The 23114-nt window shown below is 37.3% G+C and overlaps 2 protein-coding genes across 4 annotated transcripts in view; both read right to left on the bottom strand.

The window, feature by feature from the left end:
• Positions 1 to 859, bottom strand: part of LOC121301659 (myosin-IIIb-like) — a 48777-nt gene extending 47918 nt beyond the window's left edge. The window contains exon 1 of the mRNA XM_041231238.1: positions 446 to 859. Coding sequence (XP_041087172.1) covers positions 446 to 547 — 102 coding nt within the window. The 5' untranslated portion in view covers positions 548 to 859. The remainder of the gene's footprint in view (positions 1 to 445) is intronic.
• A 2219-nt stretch (positions 860 to 3078) lies between these two features.
• Positions 3079 to 21696, bottom strand: LOC121301691 (protein FAM221B-like). Of its 3 annotated transcripts, XM_041231274.1 has the most exons (8): positions 21279 to 21696; positions 19869 to 20012; positions 18766 to 18876; positions 9841 to 10029; positions 6308 to 6475; positions 4933 to 5001; positions 4094 to 4172; positions 3080 to 3429 (listed from the first exon to the last, which is right to left on the bottom strand). In XM_041231274.1, the coding sequence occupies exons 1-8, from the start codon at positions 21499 to 21501 to the stop codon at positions 3384 to 3386; spliced, it is 1029 nt and encodes a 342-aa protein (XP_041087208.1). In that variant the 5' UTR covers positions 21502 to 21696; the 3' UTR covers positions 3080 to 3383. The 3 variants fall into 3 exon arrangements, with proteins under 3 accessions (XP_041087224.1, XP_041087208.1, XP_041087215.1); XM_041231290.1 differs by lacking the exon at positions 19869 to 20012 and having other exon boundaries at positions 3079 to 3429; XM_041231281.1 differs by lacking the exons at positions 3080 to 3429; positions 4094 to 4172; positions 4933 to 5001; positions 6308 to 6475; positions 9841 to 10029 and adding exons at positions 16793 to 17247; positions 17459 to 17578; positions 18420 to 18623.
• Between the last annotated feature and the right edge of the window lie 1418 nt (positions 21697 to 23114).

Here is a 23114-nt window from a genome sequence, read left to right as displayed (position 1 = left end):
CTAAAATAAATTTTAAAAAATTAACTTTTCATCCTTACATGTAAAAAATATTAAATAAAACAAATACTAGCTATTCGTGTTTATTATTATTATGAATGTTACGGAGAACATTTTTTTTTGTTTGTTTTTGTTTTGTTTTTTAATCACCTACATATAAGTACGTGGTTATGTACACTCTTTTAATGATTAAACGGCATAATTACACTGAATCCAGCAAGAAAAATGAAAATATCATGTATTTAATAAAAACTGGTTTACATATGTACTGGCAGGGCTGCACAGACGTTTTGTTCTGATTTTAAATCTTCCGGTAAGCATATTCATAAAGAACAAAAACATTTAAATTACACTATCACGGTTATCCGCTCACAACCATTTGTGGTCAACATCTATTTATTCAACTTTTGAAAACTTGTACTTTTTTTTTTTTTTTTAATGTACTTACATATATTTGGTTTTGTTGAAATCTGTTGCTGAGTGATTCCAGTAAACTTTTTTCATCCAGTTCAGAAAGGGTTGCCAAATCTTCTTGGGTTCTAACTGCCATTGTTCTTAAATAATAACCCTAAAAAGTTTTTAATGATAACCAGCGCCTTGGAAAATCTCGTTGTAAAACCAATTACGAGACCAACCACGTCTCCTGATTCTTCTTCCTGCCCACCAAAACTTAACAAAGATTTTAAGATGTGATTATCATTCACGAGCTCTCTCGAACCCACAGAATAGAGATATTACCGATAGCGTATTTTCTCAGGTATTGCCACAAACATACTTTTTTTATATATGTAAATAAATGAAAGTACTCTTTCTGAGTATTAATGGCAAGTAACAACTTGTACTACCGTGTTATTCACGCTGAAATGAAAAACGCTTTTAATGTTGCGTGTTTAAAGCTCTGCAACGCCCCCTGCGATTTCTGACAGTGCAAAACAAATTAAGGTGGTTCGCTCAAATTAGCGCCTTGTCATTTTCGGATACAGACTCGTCTTAATGGCAATACTACAACACAGAGAAAAATTATGACTTTAAAAATTGTAATCGATTGTTTGTTATAGTTGTTCGGAGTATAAATTGATCTCATAAATCCCAAACAACCTTACATCTTACGCGTTACAAGGCGAGGTTATTTAGATATATTAACGAGGAAACATTTGAGGTTAATTACACCTCTGTTAAAATGTTAAACGTTTTCAAAATACGATTAATAATACCTACCTCTATAATAAAATGTTCACGTGTATACGATAATAACACTGGCCACAACATATTCATAAACCACCTTAAAAAATTCCCTAGAACATAGTTGTGATAACACGTGTGAAAGCTTTCAATAGACCAACCCTTAGCCAAATAAATCTTAGAAATGCTTACCCCAATATTGTCAATGTATTTATTTATTTATTTATTTTAGTAAACATGCAGCAAAAGATTCTGACTGTTCAGGTTAACTTTGGATGAATTAAAAACCTACCTAGTTAGTACAGTCTGTGTGTAGAAAAATAACATTATAGGTCTATTTTAAAACTGTAGAAAATAGTAGTTAACAAAATAAAGGTTACAGCAGACTGGACAAGCGGCGTAACTCGTGGCCACCTTTACCCTGAGTCGGCTGCAAGGTACAGACAGGGTTAATACCTGAAAGGGTTAATACCTCTAGGGGGGGAAAAAAATAATTAAGAATGAGGGCTCAAGTTCCTGTTTTTCTAATTGTAAACACAAGCAGTTAGGCTGGTGAAGTGTCCAATATCTACTGACTTTATTAAAATACACTGAAATCCAACTTTAAATAATTCCAGAAGCACATCCTGTTAAGTCTTATTACAGTAGATTGTTGTTAATTGCATAGCCCATGTGCCTACTGTTTTATGCAATTACCAGCATATGCAATTATCAGTAACATATACTGTGTAATACATGTAATTGTTTGCCTTATAATTGCATATAATTGTGAAGCACATTTCTTTTGAAAATGTGTTTTCCTTATAAACTGTTAGACACACAGGATATGAATTTCACAGGAATCTACAGCATGTGCATTTTCATAGGAAATGTGCTTTACTATTTTTAAAGTTAACAGGGTTATTCAATTATCATGTATGCAATTCATTGGAAGGCACTTCCATTTAATTCTTAAATCTTAAACCTACAGTAAAATTATATTGGAACACCATCAGGCCAGATTAACCTATATGCAAATTAGACATAAAAGTGCTTTTGGTTTGAAACTGGAAAATGAATGGTTACCATGCACAGGCATGATGAAAAATACTGTAAAATGACTGCATCTGTATTTGTCACCTTTGTTTTTTTTTAATTTTCTGTGCAAACTCCATGGCCGAACATGTATTTAAGAAAAATAAAATCGCGCTCAGTTCTTCTCAGTGCTGTGAAAGAGCGGGCTGGAAATGTCCATTCCCTCGCTCCTTATACAGCTAGCTCACTCCACTCGCACTCTCTGTCCCCAATGCAGGGCCTGATAAACAAATATGCACCATTCGGCATAATAAGCACAGGGCCCCCAAAATATGGGTTAGCGTCAGGCCCCACGTCCTTTAATCCAGCCATGCACACAATGACTACATTGTAAAAAAATAAATAAAAAATACAAATTCTGTAAATCTAGTTGTTTTCTTCATTTTTCAAGAATATATTTTCACTGACTGGCACAACACTTAAACACTGCTCTTACAACTAGATGTTTTTCTTCTGCTACAAGTACTAGCAGAGTCATAAAAGTAGGGCTATCTTATTCAGGAAATCGTTTTTTAAGTAGGTATAAAGTGGCATGGGGTACATCTACAGTACATGTTGTGGATTAACTAGCTCACATGAAGGGTAGAATTTTGGTGCTAGCACAGAGCAAGCGAAGGAGAATACAATGACACAATGATAAAAAGATTGTGAGGCCTGTATTTTGATTTATGCACAATGTGCAGTGTAGAGTGAAAAACCTACAAAAGACCGCACACCTACAGGAAGTCCAATATTTATGCCAATTAAATAACAGCTACTGTCATGTAATAAACATTATATAACAGGACACCACTTGTCGTATTGATGGTTTGTATAAAACGTATTTTATTGAAAGCCTTTACAGTAAATAATCTTCTCAAACAATCAAAAACATTAGGATAGATTCTCACATTACTAATTATCACATTATTATAATCAGAAATAGACAATGACACATGGATTTGTAATTGACGTTTTCACCAGAAGAAAATACATTGTGCTGTTTATAACAATTTGAGAATCTTGAGAATCTTGCCCGTTATGTACAGCATTCATTTTATTTATTTATTTATTTATTTATTTATTTATTTTTTACTGAAAATGCACTTTGATTCCTGATCCAACGTGTATTTTTGCTGTTGTTTTTCTTTTCACTTCATCTCTACTTCAGTGCTTCTTCTTTTACTGTGGCTCTTCCTAAAGACAAACACAGGGCATTAATGGAGAGAGAGAGCATCACATACAGTACATTATCTTCACGTTCACAGATTCGTCCAGTTTCGGTAGCTGGTTAAACACAACAAACAAAATAGTCACACATCACAATCTGCACAACTCTGGCATTTATTTATTTATTTATTTTTTTACTGGGAAGTTTGGAAAAAATATGCACACTGGTATCTAAAACCTGGAGCACCTGGACCACAGGACAACCCAAACATATTTCATGCTGCCCCGTACATGCATAGTCAATGCAACTTCAATAGCTCATGATATGTTTCTTCATAAATGTTGTCAAATAGGGGGTATGTTTATATGATATTTGTGGAGGTGTGAGACAAATTCTAATTCTAAAAGATTACAAGTAACAGATGGCAATACTGTATCTCCATAAGAAAAGTGAATACTAAAATCAGTTTTATAGAACAAAAAGAAGGTTGTACAGTCAGAAATCAAATTTGTTTTGCACAAAAGTGGAAGCACCTTGAGTAATGGAAGGACCCAAACAACAGAAATGGTTTTTCTTTGTTTTATTACAGAACCAGTTTGTTCAAGTTCCCTTAACAAGTGGGCAGTAACACTTGCCAAAATACCTTCTCTCTACACACAGGTAGTTAGATACAGTAGTTCCCTTTCTCACCTTTGGGTGACAAAAACGACAATTGCAGCAACAACTGCAACGACAAATATGCAGCCTCCCACAATCCCCACTATTAGACCTGAAATCAAAACATCAAAATAAATCATTAAGGTTAGGTAACAAGGGTGTGGTTTAATCGCATGCTTCCACAAATCCATAGATTATATTAACAAAAGACATAATGAACCAGTAAGGTTCTCACTTCAGGTAAACACTTTGTATGGTTTCTAGACAAACAAAGCTGTCAGATGTATTATCTAGGATTAGGATGCAATAACACAGTAAGTGTCCCATGCGGCACCATCACAGTTCATGATCAATTAATAAAGGGACCCATATTTGTACACAATATATTACAGAAATTCCCTATAAACACTGTGACCCTTTTGGTTCCTTTGCTTGACTTGCATACTTCAATTTGAAATACGCAGATATTTCAAATGGAAGTTTACAATACCAGCTACAGATGGAATGCTGCTCCAACTGCTGCCTGCTACCTAATCTCTTTATGTATTGAAACTCAAACCCTCTACAATGGTCCAGCTGCAATGAGGCCATGTGACCTACAAACCAACCTAGATCCAACACTCGGTCTGACATTTATTCATTTATTTATTTTTACAAAATTTCAATAATAATTTATACAAAATCAATTAAATAATGTTCTCATACAATATGCAGTATAGAGACACTAATACTATTCCTAAAGCAAATACACTGTACAAAAGTTGATTTTAAACCATCGATTAACATCTCTTCAAAGCAATACTATCCACCTTTGCTTTATGTAAGAATCATTGCCATAAATAAAATCTGTAATAAAAAGCTGTCCATTTTACCTTCATCTACTGCAGATTCTTCAGGGTTTTCTTCCACTGCCTGATTTCCAATTGCTCTAACAGATTTTCCTAAAGAAAAATATCAGTTATAATTGGCTTGCATGCAGGGGGGCTATTTATAATAGTTACACTTCATGCTAGAAACAAAAACTGACATAATTCAATATCTTTTAGCTTTTGCAAGTTATTTTTCTCTCAGCTTTGTAACTTGTGACTTTTCTCCAAAAATAGGAGTTATAAAGACATGAGGAAATGTTTTGAACATGCAGACTGCAGTGTGATTTTTTTTACAAATCTTTAAAGGGATTGAATATAAGAGCAGTTGAGGTTCAATCAGGTTTGTAGGAAACACTCGATGATGTATTTACAGTAAGGTCAAAACCATGGCACCCTAGTGGCGGCACCTTGTAACTACAGCTGAATTCTGTGCCGTCAATAAAACCTGTGCACGTGTATAGCATGTCAAGAGCAATTTCTGTGTCTGCTGCTTAATACAATGAACCCACACCTCCCAGTTACAAGGTAGTTCACTGAAAGGTGACCCTGCTTCTTTATTACACCTGTCTAGTAAATTATTAAGCTTTTCCGCAAGCTGCACAACTAGCCCAGCCTTAGTCAAACAGGGCTGTAATCTCATTTTAGTAATGCTAAGTGTTAAGCTTATGTTAAGGTGAGCAGTATACAAAAAAACATTAAAATACATTAGTCCAACTGCATGTATGTTTGGGACAAATATGTAGATATTTTATTGGCACTCGCATGGGCCACTTGTGATTTGCAGGGTAAAGGTACCTGGTGTAGAACAGGCACGGGAGTTTATGCAACACATAGCTATTCAAAAAGCAAGGTGACCAAGGCAGTAATGTGCAACTACCATGACCCCGTCTAATAAGGCTCACCAAAACCCAGGTGCACAGAACTGAAGCACAAATCAAGAAACACATCTATTCTTTTTAATCTTCTAGCCAAGGTTGTGACATAATTTTAACATGTATGTGCTATGTAAAAGGTTCTAATACAAAACTGTCACCAGATTACATTTTTTAAAAATGAAAACCATACTGTAAAACTTTTTTTAAAAAAAAAGGAAATGCTATTTTCATAGTGTGCATGCAAGCAGCTTTGGCTTGAACAATTCTAAGGCTGCAACTTCAAGTAAAATTATTTTATCTGAATACATACATTGCATTTTACAAACTAAAATTATAACACTGATTAATATTCATGAATTCTGTGATGTGATGTTTTTTTTAAATAGCAACTGCATAAAATCATTCAGCAATGTAAGCTATGTATTTACAGGGAGAGTAACATCATCCAAAACTCTTTTTCTTCTACCAGTGTTGTCCAATCAGAAACTAGTGTTGATGTTTACCTCTGCAGAACTCCAAGCATTCCACCCTTGTGGAAAATCTGTTTGCATTCCCGTGGCAGCCGCTGTAAATGAAGGTTCTGCAGGTTGAAGCCGTGCTGTTAAAGTACCACATAAGAATCCTACCATAGCAGCTGCCTGTCACTGATGGCATGTCGCACAACGTTTTTCCTAAAAAGAGCAGAAAACATTCATGTAAGGATAGGCATGGCTGGATTTTGCAAACTTTATTTAAAAAAAGGATGAGAAAAATCCTGTATATGTAAACACTATTCTGAGAATAAAACATTGTACAAATTAAACGTTAACTGTTTGTTTTGCAGAAACAATAAAACACATTTAGCTATACTGAAGCATGAGAAATTACACATGAACAGTTTAAAATGCCCTGTCCTTGTAGTCCTGAAACCTAGTACAGCCAAAACCAGACACCAGAGACCAAGGTCAAGGCTGGCACCAAGGTTGAAGATTGGCCTAGGGTACTCCAAGTCTGGTAATAGTAACAGTCTCAGAGCCTCAGGTTTTTTATACTGTGTTTACTGAACAAGATTAATTCAATGAGTGAGTAATGTTATTCTTAGATAAATACTACAATATTAAATAAACTATGACACATTTTGAAGTCAGTAACGTTAGTTTACCTACAGTAAACCTGGTTCCCTGGCCACCAAACATTGTTTATGGGATATACGCCTGCCTATTGTTGGGTCTCACGAGCTCTTACCATCAAAGCTGCCGATAGGCCTACCTGAACCCTTCCCAAATGATCTACCCCGCACTGGACCAGGGGGAGGGAGCAACGAGGCCACCTGCCTAGACGCCTCGTGTTCTTGGAGAGACCGCTGCAGGATCTCCTACACTGCTGGACCGAAGATATGGCCTGGCGATAGAGGCGCTTCAAAAAGCGCAGCCTTATCCGTATCAGGCGCCTGTGCCTGCAACAGCCACAGCTAACTATGTGTGACCACTAGGCCAGCCAGGCTCCAGCCCAGGGCCTGCCCCTGCAGGCCAGAGATCTGTGTGCAACAGCAAGCGCAACTCCATGGCCACCGGCTCTGGGAGCAGGGTGTCATACAATATACCATCCATGTATACGACCAGCATACTGGATGTATTTGCCAAATGAGTACTCTGAGCATTTGCTACGTGTGCCCTACAGACATATGTCTCTGTAATCCTGCATTGCAGGTTCGGGCACATAGGGTCCTTGGGCAGAACACCTACCAGTGGAGCCTTCACCAAGGCTGCAATGGTGGAGTCTACAGGGGGAAACCCCACCAGGCCCAGCTTCTCCGCCTCTTCCAACAAAGCCAGTTGAGAAGCGTGCCTCAACTGTCTAGGCGCTGTGGCTGGGCGGTCCCACCTCCTTCACATGTCAGGGAAGGCGGGTAAGGGCTGAGGCCAAGGAGCAACGTCATGCGGCCGAAAAACAGAGCGACGTGGCGCACTAGTAACCAAGGACACCTCGGAACTAAGGACTGCTTTGGTCAGGAACTCGGGCTCCGCCTCAACCTCCATCTCCGCTGGGAAGACGGACTCCCCCCCATGAGGCCGCGATGGAAAGGGCGTCCTCATCGGAACATAGCGCTCAGTGTTCCTGCTCGCCCTGTTCTCCCACAGGGAGATCAGGGGGCAGTACAGCGACCCTCAGTGGCACTGGCGGCGAGGGCGGAGCCTCAAGCGGGGCCACAGCCGGAGCCACCGGGGCCTGCTGCCTCTATGAGCAATCTGGGCTTTCATGTCCATAACGTCCCTCGCCTGCCGAGACTTCTTCACCCGTTTCGCCATAGGCGACGAGGAGCGGCTGCGGGTGGACACAGTCGCCTGCAAACAAGGAATCCCCCCCAGAGGGGCTCAGTGACTGCATCAGAGGCATGGCTGGGAAGGACTTAATACGGGGGGTGAAGAACGGCCCTGTGTAACTCTCTCCGGGCGACTGGCGAGCACTCGGGGCTGAAAAGCCATGCAGGTGCTACAGGAGCCTTGTAGATGCTGCAGGAGCCTTGCAGTGGTGTGTTTGGCGCCTAAGCACCAAGCACACAGGGTATGTCTTCCTGCGGGATGTTAGTCCCACAGGCCTTGCAGTCATGAAACCCAGCCCTACCAGTCATCGCTGGGTCCCGTGCAGCGCCAGACACCGTGCGCACAGAGTACCGCGTGCACCGAGTACTGTGAAGCGTCGCCGCACTGCCTATATCGGGTACTGTTTGTCAATGAGCACCATGAGCACTGTAGTACCGAAGTAGCATGGACCAAGCATGCACGTGGTGGTGGGCCAACGCAGCCGGCAAGAGATTTTTCAACTCAGCAACTGGGCTGGCCCTGGTGAGGAATACATGGCTGGTTCAAGCTGTAAGCAGCCACGCTGCAGCTAGTGATCTGCACAACCCAGCGCAAGGATGCACAGCACAATCAAAACAACAAGGCCCTGACCGGCAACCTGAAGGCAGCTGGTGGACTAACTCAACAAGGGGACAAGGCAAGCCTAGCCCTGGTGGAGTAACAGCGCTCTACCAAGTAAAAAATGGTGAAAGACACACACTCACTCCTTTAAAATTAATACTGCACAGGCAGTCGACTCACAGATGACAGACAGTAAAGACAAAGCAGCCTGCAACGCAAGCGAGCAGGTGCTGAAGGTACAGTATTAGAAACAGAAAAGGGCTATGATTTAGGAGCTACTGATTCTGTGAAAGTGGCAAGCCAGCTTTCAGCAGGAAGAGCAAGGGAACTAGCAGCAAGCTCAACACAGTGCTTTTCAGTAATAAAAAGGGCACAATGCAACACAGGTGGTCTTACCTGAGAAGCGAAAAGAGGTCGATCCTTCCATGACGGTTTTATTCCCTCAGTAGGCAGGACCGAGGAGGTCACTGAGGGAAGGGGGGGGGTCTATCGGCAGCTTTGATAGTAAGAGCTCAGTGACACCTACCAATAGGCAAGCATATATCCCATAAACTATATTTGGTGGCCATCTTCTAATTGAAAGGGAACTGTTAGTGTTGTTTTCTTTTTTTATTTTATATATTAACTCTTGATGAATTAAAATTGTTGAAAGTGTACGTCAAAAGAAAACTTATACCGGTATACAGTATGATAAAATATCCACTATACCAAATAAGAAATAGAATAAAGTCCTTAGTAGTGCAGTTTTGGTGTGATTTAAAACAAAAGTAATGGGAGGACACCTCTTTAACAACAGGAGTGTATTGTATGTTAAGTCCTGTGTCACAGAAGACAGTACCTGTTGCAGAGCCACCAACATAACTTCTTGCATGGCCTGGTGTTGAAAGAATTAAGGCTCACCTGCTGGTCAGACATCTGATGTTAAACAATCAATACGCTAAAGGATTGACATGTTCCTAATGTTTACAAATCTGTTTAATATGCTATCATGTGTGTTCTAGGTGATTCTCTATTGTTATTTCCAATTGGATCATTATTCGACAAGTATCACTTCAAAGCAGTATGGTTGCAAGCCATAAATAAAATCAAACTTTTCAACAACACTTTATTCACTTGAGTCAGACTATACTTACGGTCATCGGGATAAAGAAGATCAGGTGTGGCAGAACAGTTCTTCATGCATTCTTTCTCCTTGGCAAAACGATTTGCATTTCCCCCCTCTCCTTTGTAGATGAATGGCTGGCATAAGTTTTTTATTTTGTCATAATGAAATTGGATTCGATTTTGAGATCCAGTACCTGCGTCTGGGGAGAGACTGCAATCTGACAGAAAAAAAAATCAATGTCAGGAGCTGAGTAGTTCTAATTAGTATGATATTTTGCCAAAGTAGTCTTTACCAATGTCAAACATGTCAATGATAAAAACTAATTTTCTATATTCTTTTAGTTATGGATTATTGCACAAAGTATTCTAGACTAGAGAGTCCATTATTCTGTATTTTATAACTAGGCACAGCATGTGTGTGTGTGTGTGTGTATGTAAATGGAAGACCAATTACAAAATATATTTGGCTGTTAAATTATTCTTTGAATATTCAGCTTATTAGTATGTGTCACAGACTGAGGGAGTGTGGGGTGCGCTACCGAAAGAAACCACTTCAGGCAGTATTGAGTTTCTAGAAAGTTCCTTTTTACAGTTTATTAGCTTTCAAAAAATCTTAAACCTAATAGAACTGCTAACCAAGGAGCTAAAAATTAACAAAATAAAAGAAGATGGTTTTTCAGTTTTTAAAGTTTGGATGGCTTCACCTCATGGGAAGAGTTAGTGTACTGAGTTCTCTCTCTCACTCTCTTTGGGTCTGTTTTATAAAAAGGTCCACACAGAATGTTAGCATCCTTTTACCAGGGATCTCTTTTAATAAATGTCTGTGCAAACAGTGTGTTTTTCTTTTTCCAAAACAAAAACCAGCAAATCAAAAACGAGCAAGCACAACCATTAGCTTGCTTCCTCAGCTCCCTCCTCTCCCTAATTGAAAGCCGAGGACTCCTTATGTCAGGTGGTTGAGTGCTGATTGACCGTTAATTACTCCAATCAACCCCACCCACCTGAACACAATAAACCCAGGCAGGTAGGATAATTTAACCCCATCCCTGCCAATCTATACAGGGCTGTGCTCTGCTCTGTCACAGTATGGTTTTAACATATTTACATTTATATGATTGCATTGATTGCATGATTGATCATTTCGTTGTATTTATGACGATCATTTAACTAGCTAGTTATAAAAATGCTTGTCCAGTTTGATCATCACAGCTTGAAATAAGAGAAATGCAGAAAAAGGAAAAACTTCTTTCAATTTCTGGAAAACAATGACTATTTGAAAGAGAAAGCTATGGGTTCCATTATTAGCCTATTCTTTCATGTATTTGGTTGTTTTATATTATAACAATTGAATAAATAACTGAAAATAATACATCATCCACAACTATAAAACAATAATGGTACATGCAGTAATATTTAAATAAAGTTAAACACAATTCTAATACATAAACAAATACAGATGTGAGATATCGCAAATGATGGCGGCATGAGCAACTTTATATACTACTTTATATACTGTACTTTACATACTATATTCATTTATATTTATATATGATCACAGGAGTTAACCAACACAGCAGACAGAACACAGCAGACAGAACTCTGCCTATTTTTTACCCTGGTTTTTCTCACCAATTTTGTATGCACACTTATTATCTGTATCGTCAAAAATTGTACTTACCTTTTTCACTAAGTAAAGCAGCAAGTGAAATTCCAATAAAATACACTCCAAGGAAAATAATGGCCTTCATCATGAAAATGTTAAAGTGTAGTGTATCTCAGGCTTTACAAAGGATGACTGTGTGGAACAAGTCCACACACCTTCAAATGGTGGCACTTCTTCTCTATTTCTGACAGAAGGCTGTCCTTTAGACTGACTCAAGTTTTTATGACATGGGAGTTTCAGTCAATGAAGCCCTTTGGAACCATCAAATCAATAACATTGATGACGGATGACTGTGTCAATGTAATACAAGTAAAAGATTAACCATTATAACGTATTATTAGGATCCTACCATGGTTCATACTTGCTTATAGTTACATATGTGTCAGCCTTCCACACCAACATTAGCTTTGCTTCCTTGAAATAGGAAGCAAGTGCCATTCATCAGCTTAAAATACATTTTAAAAAGAAAAATTACAGCTGTGTAAATTAATCACAAAGACAATATTACAAACCATCAGGGATACAGTATTTTATTATTTATTTATTTTTGCCAATGGCATTCCATCTGACCCAATATTTTCTTAAAACTGTCTAACTCAAACTGAACCACACATTACTAGTCACCATTTTGAATGTAATGGTCACCAATTACAAAATTGTCAACATGTTGACTAATGCTGCTTGTGTCTTTTTTCCTATTGTTGTTTTTGATGTTTCATAAAACAAGTTCTGTTTGTAAGGTGTAAAGATGTATCTACTTGTGTATGAGGTATATTGACAATATTGTAGGGAATACATGACACATCTTGTATGCTCACTCCATCACAGTTTCCACATCAGTACCAGAGTTATTTACTTTGTACAGTGTATTGGGGTTATGAAAGAAAAAAATATTGGAAAAAAAAGTACACAAATGAAGGTCAAAGTGCTTCTCAACAATGTGAGTGTTCCTGCAGCATTTTCATACTTACAACTCACACAATTCGATTGCATCCCCACTTTCACCGACTAAGGTGTTATACTTTTTGAAGGCCATAATTACCAGATTTACTGTTTTACAGTTTTAAAGAGCCACTCAAATTTCTGCAAACTGAATTGCGGAAGTCTAGCATTTGCACAGAAACATTTTAAAATGTGTTTGTGTCCCACCCCTATCATTTCTGGTTGGCTAGCTGATCTTCTACGGTTATAAAGAAACCCAGAATGGCTGCCAAGCGAGCCTCTGGCAAGGCACAGACTAATCATTCAAACTTAAGGTATTATTTATGTTTTTTGTAAATTAGCAAGTAAAGTGAAACTGCTTTCTCAATACATGAACCTGATATTTAAATGAAGCAGTCTAGTAAAGTTACAAAAAAACACCATAGTACGCTATTAGCGGATTAGAAACTTTGTAGTCAAGCGTGAATTCAAATGTGTAAAACAAACGTGAAGTTTACTGTTAGGAATATTTGAAGAAAAACTTTCCCTGCTTAAAATGTTCTGATTTTTTTAAATTTCGATTTTAGTGTTACTAACCTAGTTTGCTGCTAACAACATTTACATATTATATTGATTTAAACACTATAATAAAAAACAAACCAAAAAAAACTAAACTTGTTTTTGTTTTACTAGATTTGAACAGAAGCAATATTAGTTATTTATTGGACACACTACATCGCACAATCCATCGATTTGTGAAACTATTAAAACATGAAGATTGACATATATGTTTGTAATGAAAGAAATTAAATGTTTATATATGTGATTATATGTACAATATTTTATTATTATTTAAAAATAAAATTCAGATTGTAAATCTCATGGCAATGTGTTTATGTATTAATTAATTTATGTATTTATTTTTCAGTGAGTACAGGGAAAGAATGCTGCCCTCCCAAAAAACATTTCCTTTCTGCCTACTGTACGTTATAAATTTGTTGAGATGGGGTCACATGGAACCTTTTGTGTATCTTGAAGAATTTAGTGAACTAGTCAAACTACAAGGCTAGATCCGGCCCTGTTAATCACTAATTGATTTTCTTGTGTCCATGTGGCAAAGTGGTAATTAGTGTCCAGCTGTAGAGCAGGTGAAGAGCAGGTGCAATGAAAAAAACAGACAACAAAGTACAAGTGAAATAGTTTGTTTTATTTTATGATTTAAAGGTCTAATGACCAGGCAGTAAATAATAAAGAGCTTTTAATACAGTACTGCACAGTAATGATAAAGGGTTTCAGTCCCGTAAATAATAAGCACAGTACATTGTGTCATTGTGAACACCCACAGAAACTAGATGTTTAATATGACTGAGGTTTCACCTGACCTATTAGCACAGTTACAGCTTGATGAATAATAAAAACGTACATATTTAAATGAAAACAAACACAGCGATACCACAGTCTTTATAGCAGGGGCTGAACTGATAGCTTCTGCTTCGCTCATAAACTTGTAGGTTTCTGTATGGTATCAAGGTGTGTTTATGATGCCTCATACAGATACAGTCACAGACAAACATATTGGCATCCTACACTTAATAGAGGATCATTAAAGAAAACATGTTAAATACAATAGTTTAGTGAACATTGGCCACTAATTAATATGACACAAATACACTATTTCTGTTAGTTTAACAATCTTTATTTAAAAAAAAACAAAAAAACAAAAGCACTTACCACAAACAAAAGTAGACAAAAGTATGAGCACTGTTACGTAAAAAAATCTGTAAAAATGTATTAGAAATAATTAAAAATAAATATTAATTGATTATAAACCATTACACAGTAACTAAGCTGCATTATAATGTCAATAGCCAGGAAAAGAGGTAAGTATTTCCATCTGTTGAAGAGGATCGTTTTGGTAACACAGTAGATGATGGTCAAGACAATGGAGTTAGATTCACATTTGAGAAAAGCATGCAGCAAGCTGTAACAAAGGAAATGGATACAGAACAGTATCATAGAAATACCAAAGTCCACAATCAGAACAATAATCAAGAAGTACCAAAGAGCAAATTCAACCGAAACACGAAAGAAGTGGACCGCCAAAGAAAATTAAGGGTACAGAATCGTCCGAGCAGCTAAAGAAATTCAGGATTAATTCAAGATTAATAACCAAGCACTTAGAGGCATTAGGCATAATAGTACATGAACGAACTGTACAAAGCACCTGAACACAGAAGAGCTGTATGCATGAGGACATCATTGCAAACTACTTAGAAAGACAATTCATGAAACAAACCATCTCAAATTTGCCAAGATATCTGGAATCTGAAGCATTGTTCAACAATATTCTCTGGTCCAAGACTAAAATATTGCTTTTCTCCAAAAATGGACCACAGTATGTTTAGAGAAAAAAAAAGGAAAACCTTCAATGAAAAACAACTTGTACCCACAGAAAAACAAATAATTGTTACAGTAATAATTAGAGGAGAGATAACAGTAATAAGAAGAGAGGAGAGCGAAAAAAGAAAGGGAGAGAGAAAGAGAGAGGGAGTAAGATGCTTGGTTTCTTTAAAGGAAAATTATGGAAGAGAGTGAGTTTGTCAACATTGGAAAGAAAGGGTTGCCATACATCATTACATTTCCCATGCTTTCTCCTAGTGTGAAATCTATTTATTCTAATTTAAGGAAAGGCATAATATCCCTAATTCAATAGACATTAGAGGGTACGGTACGATGTTTTTTTTTTTTTTTTTTGTTATCTATTTATTATGTTTTCTGTGTTTTGCTACACAGGAAACTGTGCTACATTTTCTATACTAAATACTCAAAAAAATAATAGCTATTAATATGCACAGTATAAAAATTGTATTAAAAAAAACAAAAAAAACATTAAGGATAGCTGTCGATTTTCTCTATGTAAGCAAGTTGACAGCACCCAACAATAGCCATGTTAGGGTATTATTCTTGATCTTCTTGTACTGAAAGATGTTTACCTGTTCACACGCTCCCTCTGCTGGCCATTAAAATTATACAATTTCAATTCTTATTTTATAAGACAAGATGCACATGTACTCAGACTTCAGTTGGTTTTAGGGCTTTGCTTTTGCACTTGAACCCTTTGCGGTTTTATATATTGTGCGTATGAGTAGAGATATCATCCACTTTAGTTGGTTTAAACGAGGGGAGACACAGTACTGTACCAGGTAGTCATTTTAGTATTTAAATATACAGCTATGGCCAAATTTTTTGCATCACCCTATATAATGAACTTATTTTTCTTCAGAATGTCGAATGAAACCTGCTGAATAATGTTACGTTAACTTATTGAATTACATACAGGGCCGTAGCCAGTCATGAATAATCAGAGGCACTTACACATAGTAAGTTCCTGTGTCTTTCGGGGGCAACCCTTACCTAAAATGATGTCATAATATTCACAACCTGTGTCCTCTACACCAGTGGTTCCCAACCCTGGTCCTGGGGACCCCGTGTCTGCTGGTTTTCATTCAAACTGAGCTCTAAATTACTTAACTAGACCCTTAATTGAACTGATAATTTGCTTAATTAGACCTTTTTAATTGTTGTCAGCTCTTAAACGGTTAAGAACATAAGAAAGTTTACAAATGAGAGGAGGCCATTCGGCCCATCTTGCTCATTTGGTTGTTTGTAGCTTATTGATCCCAGAACCTCATCAACCAACTTCTTGAAGGATCCCAACAGCATTAATGGGGAGTTGGTGCCAGACTCCCACAATTGTGTGTAAAAAATCTGCCTCCTATTTTCTGTTCTGAATGTCCCTTTATCTAATCTCCATTTATGACCCTGGTCCTTGTTTCTTTTTTCAGGTCGAAAAAGTCCCTTGGGTCGACATTGTCAATACATTTTACAATTTTGCATGCTTGAATCAGATTGCCGCAGTCTTCTTTGTTCAAGACTGAATAGATTCAACTCTTTCAGCCTGTCTGCATATCACAGTTAACCTGAAATCTGCAAATGCTTAAGAGCTGAAAACAATTTTAAAAAGTCTAATTAAGCAAATTAAGGGTCTAGTTAAGTAACTGGGTCCGCTAAACTGCAGTTTACAAGCTGCTTCTACTAGCGGTTTTGAATTTGAATATTAATAAAATGGGTTAGCTAAACTCCAGACTACAAAGGGGATGTATTATGCCTTATTATTAGGCTGATATGTACTTCTTTCTAATCAACATTATTACTTTTCCTCACCTTGTAAGTCGATAATACGACTTGCCTGTTTCGAAACCCTTTCCACTACGTTTAACTGCTATGGTGGTGTGAACTGAGAGGTGTTGCTGCAGTCTGCAAAGACAGTAAGATTTTGAAGAGCAGAGGCTGTAGATATCAGCAGGACTTGGAAATTAATGCATGCACACAACAAGGGATGGAATGCATTTTATTTTGCGGCAAAGCAACATGTAACATAGCCTGAATAATGATTATTTTTGGTATGATTTTAACCGAGGGTCGTGCCTCATATCTGGCTTCGGCCTTGACATGCAGCTTTGTAGTTTTCTATATACTTATCCAAAAAACAGGGCAAAAATGATAAATTGTGACATTTTGAAATCTAACACGAAATACTGTACTACTGTTATAGCTTCCAGTAGACTTTTGCGATATCATTTTGTAGTTTCTTTGATTACATAATGTTAAATACAAGATCTAAATTCTGTTCATTGTGAAGTATGGTTCACCGAAGGTGGCAAGGCTTTTGCTTGCATCAGCCGTTCCAGGTTTCCAGTAATTGATTTGAAAGCAGAGTCATCTCCCTCCCTGCCAGTCAAGACAGCATTTCGCAGGTTTGGCATTTCAGCAAAGGGCAAATATGCCTCCCCTGAAAAGGCAAAGAACATTAGGTATATGTGTACATAAACTGACCTTGTGAAAGAGGGCATTGGGAAATATTAAAAAACAACAACTTTAGGTGCACATGCATTTTTTAAGTGCATTCCATCTTTCTTCTTATTTATATTAGGCCTGAGGTCATTGTCATGGTCACTACAAAATAGGTACAGTATGATATTAAGACTGTTCTGCTGTCTTACCGTATGGAAGGCCAGATTTCTTTCTGGAGTCCTCTGTGTCAAAAAATGTTTCATGTTGTTCCCAATGCCTGTCACAAGAGGCACAGACAAAGCTGGATTCAAAAAGTTGACATCGACAACCTGTGAAGAGAGACATCAGACTTTATTGTATATAAATCAATGCTTACATATACTTTCTTAAAATATTCTCAATATCATGTTTGGTATTTGCCGATAATATGAAAAAGTTCAATAATAAGCTATAGAAATGTAATTTCACAAACATACAGCAATGAATTGCAAATAAAATCAACAGTTTTACACACTAGAAAAATACTATTACATTATTGTGCGTTAATGATAGCCACCACCATCTGCTGCTGACAGAGGAAATTAGTGCACTTTGGCAGAAATGTATTCTCACAGACACTTGACATTGCTGTCAGTTACAGAAATGATACCACAAAACGAATATGGTGGAAAATAGACGAAGGGGTCAATACTTGCCTGGGGTGGGATTCTCCAAATTTGTTTCCACTATTTGTGTATTAAAGATGCAGTAATAAACAATGCAGTAATCATATTCTTTCATGATTACAAACACTCAGGCCTAAAGTAAAAAGTAACACTGAAATAAACTTGGTTTGTAAACAAATGTTTTGACAGAGTCTTCGGTGTATCCACACATCAGATAATGTTAGCACTTATCCATGCTGTATCTGTATCGGGAAAGTCCCTCTCTATCTCACATGGAATTGCAAATCATCATACAATGAGTGGAGCACAGTAACAGAATGCTGCCTTATTTCTGGGTCAAAAACAAAATACACCATTTTGTTTTCCTAAAAACCCTCCTGCCTGGACCTCTGGTTATTACCGGTATTTCTCATCTTCATCAATTCAATTTCCTATCATTTCTGTCACATCTATGTCCGCCGCTGGTAATTATAGGAAGTTAACAACAAAACCGTACAGTACTGACCTTTTTTCTTGCAAGCATGGCTATTTGTTGGGTCGTGTTCCTCGTGAGAATGTTTACATCTGCACATTGCCCTCCAAGCAGCTGGGTCGAAGCCTGGTCTTTTCTTTAACCAGAATTCTCCAGCTTCCTCTGGTCGAGAAGGGATGAAGGCGAAGGCTTTGCATTTACACGACAGGGCAGCGCAGGGCACCCGCACACTGATGCCTAGATTAAAGACCAGATATACGCATTCATGGTAAAGGTCTTTATGGGCAGTATGTACTGTCCATGGTGATTCATCAGCGTGGTAACCCAAATCTGATGACCCTTGCGTTCGTGGATTGTTAAGTAAAATAATTCAGCACACCTGAGTAACTCTTGTGTTCATTCAGTAGGTGTCCACAGAAACACTTGGACGCATCTCCAACTCGGAAGCAATCCCAGGAGTACTCGGGAGATCTCCATCCAATGTAAATACCTGTCAAATACGGAATTGTAAAAATAAAAAAATACAAAAATTCTTATTTTTTAGTTGATTCAAATGTTCTAATTATGTTTGTTCACGTTTTTAGAAAAATATTCAGTTAATGCACTAATGTTCAGTAACAGTTTATGATTAAATATAGACAATTAGTAATAAAAAAGTAGTTACATAAATGAATATTTGATAACAATTCATATTATGTTAGATTGCATGCATATTATGCAGATTAATAACGATAGGCAGCTACAGCATAGTGAAGTTAAGTTATTGTGCAGGTATAAATCTAGGAACTAAGTGAAAATGAAACAGTCCTCTTTGACCAATATTTAACAGAACCATCATTCATCTTCCTGAGACGTCAAGCAGCAGAGAAAAAAACAATGCAAGTAACATATGTTGTTTGCTATCGGGAAATTGAATAAAATAACCAGTTAGGATTATAATATAAGTGAGTAATATACAGACAGAAATGTGCAATGTATTTCTATAAAGCACCCTGTTAAGATACAAAACAAATTAGTACAAAAGTAAAATGTTTAACCGTGAGTTAATATCAGTTATTATTATTATTTATATATGTACTTATTTAAATATTAACTAGGAGATGTACCCATTTATATAGGGTCCTGGAGAACAGTACAACAGCTGAAAACCTAGAATTCTCAAGATACTGAACCAGTCTGCTATGTTATATACAGGATGTATCACATACAATCCAGCACCCTGAGACATTATAACATGATCACTAAAGAAGCACACTTTAGTAGCTGTTCTAAAACGTTTGTTTCAGGATGTGCATATTGCAATAACAGCCGACTCACAATATTATCAGTTATGCACTCTGAAATACAACGTCTAGACATGCATTAAGGGTTAGGGGTGCTGAACCAAACTACTGTGAAGTATGGCGTAACCCGGATTGAGAGAATAGCTCCGACATTTTCAATTATTTTAATGTTTTTCTGCTGTGTGTCAGCATACTGGACCTGTCTGTATTGCCATCAGTGCAGCATCCCTCTCTGGATCAAACAGTTCTTTCACTCTCTCTCCAAATTTCTCTCTGTGCATGGCTTTGGCAACTGACAGAACATCGCTCTTCTTTGCAGGGACAATTGGTTTGATTGTAAACCCTGTAAATAAAATATGCCCTTGTGTCATTGCATGACTACATAGGCTGTAGAAACGCAACTCTTGTTCTATACATTATAGTACCCAAATAGGGGCTGGACACAAATCATACCTACCATTTCATAGGACTGTAAATACTGTGTATGCTTAGTCAGTTTCTCAGGTTAACTTTAGGGAGTTCCTTTTTGTGACATAAGGTTAGGGTTAGGGTTAGGGCTATGGTTAGGGTTAGGGTTAGGATTAGGACTAAGGTTAGGGGTAGTAACAGGACCTGATAAATATGTAAACTGTTCAGTTATTTTGTTCTTGAGAAATACATGGGATTCCACAATGATTAGGTCTGTAATCCAGAGGGTTACATCTCTTGAAACCATGCTCCATGTGAAACATCAGTAATGTATGCAGCATTGGACACAGAAGCACCTGTCAATACTTATTAAATTTATAACTAGTTTTGCTGAACATATGCCATGGTCACCTAGGTTACTTTACCTTTAAGTAGTCTGAGATGCAGATTGTATTACAAGAATACAATCAGGGATCCCTCATCCCAGTTACACAACGCATGACATATAACAATAGTTTATATTTGCTGTCCCACACGTTATACAGTATATTTCATAAATAACTGCAAGCTACTTATCAGATAAAACAGGTCATTGCATATCTTAACACTAGTTGTTCTAGGCAAAAAACAGGAATTTGTAAACATAAATCTTGGTGGTTTAAAGATGAACTAATGAAATGTAATCAGATGCAACCATTGTTGCTTCTGGTTTTTTTTTTTTGTTTGTTTGTTTGTTTTTTTAACAAGAAAACATTTCTATTCGGTTTACAAAAAGATGCAAACAAATATTTTTTCGAGTAAGTTAAGTTTTGCCTAACATTGCCTTTATAGAAATAGTAATTTGATTCGTAATCAATTGTAAAATAAACAAAACAGTCATAATAAGCTAAAGTATGTAGTAACACCAAAAAGAAACGTACCACGTAGTAAACGTGTCAATTTTTTAAATATAAAAATTAAGACTGAAAATGCCTTCTCGTTCCTTTTTAATACAAAAAAAAAAATGAAATAATAACAACAGGCTTTCTTTTATCATTGTAAATACGATTTTTAAATACAACAAACATTCAGACCGACATTTTAGGCAACTGCATCTTAGCGGTATAAAGATTTAGCTCTAAATCTGACGTATACACCTGCAGTTTGCTGTAAAACAGGTTACAACAGATGCCGTGGTTATTTATTTATTTATTTAGTTTACCTTTAGTAACAACTTGTCGTCCTTCCTTTGGACACAATGCAGATACTGTTTGGGTTCCATCCAGATTGTTCCGTTTTTCCTTTCTTTTAGCTGCTGTGGCGTCCACAGATGCCTTCTCCCCAGAAACAGGAAACGGGTTGTGACTTGCAGCTTCAGTAACAGCTTCCCTCACTGCTCTCTCTGACTTTTGTTGAGAACGAATCTGGTTTGTACGCTTTTTCATTTCAATGCTATGAAACACCACCAGAGAATATATTTACATCTTCATTTCTTGCCAGATCAGTGTAAATGGGAATTAAATATTGAGCCAAATGAACACTGGCTAAACACTATAAGCCAAGAAATCCTACACAAACGTTTTGCTGTCAGCTGTTCCGTACCGGTGTGTTCACTCTGTCCGTTTCCAAGAAACAGATCCATTGCCGTAAACAGCTGACAGTCAATACATGGTGGGAGGGGTTTCATGTGATGAGGCAGAAAGGAAGGATGACCAGCAAACCCAATCAAAAGCCTGTTTTTTGTGCTCTAAGAACAAACGCCCAGGTCCCAATGTACACTGTTGCCCCAGGCAACAAAGCTTTCTGCACCATCACAATGGCTCAAATTAAAAACAAAACAAAACAAAACAAAAAAACAGAGCGCTCCTACAATTAACCTAAATGAATACACCGTGATGCTTAACAACCACAAGTGCCTTATCCCCTCTCCTACAATACAGTACTTTTTCTTTTTTTTTTTGTAATTTGTGTTATAAATCTACCTTATGGAATGTGCAGGAAATCTTTTATCTGTTATTTTATTATAATTAGTTTTAACAGCCACAATATGCTTGTATTGTCTTTATCTCTGTCGATACCAGTCCTGCATGATTCACAAAGCAACCACAAGGCTTTGTTAAATAATAATATTGTGTGAGTCACATACACTAAACACCACATATGTAAATGGAGTGCGACGGGGCGACACCGAAGCAATGGGGAAAAAAAACAGGATTTCTGTCTACTGTGATTTTGTCACACCGGCAGCTAGACAATTGACCAATGGCCAATCGTAGTAGATTTGCCTATCACATTGAGCGTGCCAGTCACCACTGGTGTGAAAGATAGTGTCGCATCACGTCTGGTGTTAATAGGCTTTTAGGGTTAGGGTTAGGGCTAGGGTTAGGGTTACAGTTAAGGTTAATTTTAGTGTTAGACTTAGAGGTGACCATGCATCTTCACACCGAAGTTCTTCATCAGCAAAGGATGAACATGGTCAGTCAGTGGTATTGTTAGCTGATGAATGAACATGCATTGCTCTAGTTGAACAAACATGTATACAGTGTTTAATATTGACATGAATTTGCATTTTAGTCGTGTTTCACTTCTAGAAACACGACTAAACAGAATAAATGTAAACCGTTTATATAATCCTTACTGGCCAAGACAGAGGTTATGCTATTGGGTTCTCCGCACCAGCAATGTAAAGTATAGTTTTATTGTGGCCATTGATGGGCTTGAGATTAGTCCTACGTCTGAAGTAAAAAAAATCTAGGTGTTAATTAGACTCTACATGGTCTTTTGAGGCCCACGTTAGAGATATCTGTAGAGCATATTTTTTCATCTATGTAATATCGCTCTCCTTAGATCATCTTTGTCAATGTTTGATGCAGAGACGCTGATACATGCCTTCATTTCATCGAGCATTGACTAGTGTAATGCCTTGTTTGCGGGTGTTTCCACTAATGTTCTTAATAGGTTGCAATACATTCAAAATTCTGCTGCTCGAGTTTTGACAAGAAAAAGAAAGCATGACCATATAACACCAGTTTTAGCATCGCTCCACTGGTTACCAGTT

This window comes from Polyodon spathula, chromosome 2 (assembly GCF_017654505.1).
Source record: "Polyodon spathula isolate WHYD16114869_AA chromosome 2, ASM1765450v1, whole genome shotgun sequence".
NCBI lineage: Eukaryota > Metazoa > Chordata > Actinopteri > Acipenseriformes > Polyodontidae > Polyodon > Polyodon spathula.
This window is presented reverse-complemented; position numbering and strand designations above follow the sequence as displayed.

What these genes read in the sequence shown, in the direction of transcription:
- LOC121301691 (XM_041231274.1), bottom strand. Translation starts at nt 21,501, where the DNA reads ATGAAAAAGCGTACAAACCAGATTCGTTCTCAACAAAAGTCAGAGAGA. An exon ending in TGAACACAAGAGTTACTCAG is followed by an intron (nt 10,030 to 18,765) that starts GTGTGCTGAATT and finishes TTTTTCTGTCAG; the next exon opens with ATTGCAGTCTCTCCCCAGAC. An exon ending in GTCGTTTTTGTCACCCAAAG is followed by an intron (nt 3,430 to 4,093) that starts GTGAGAAAGGGA and finishes GTTTGTCTTTAG; the next exon opens with GAAGAGCCACAGTAAAAGAA.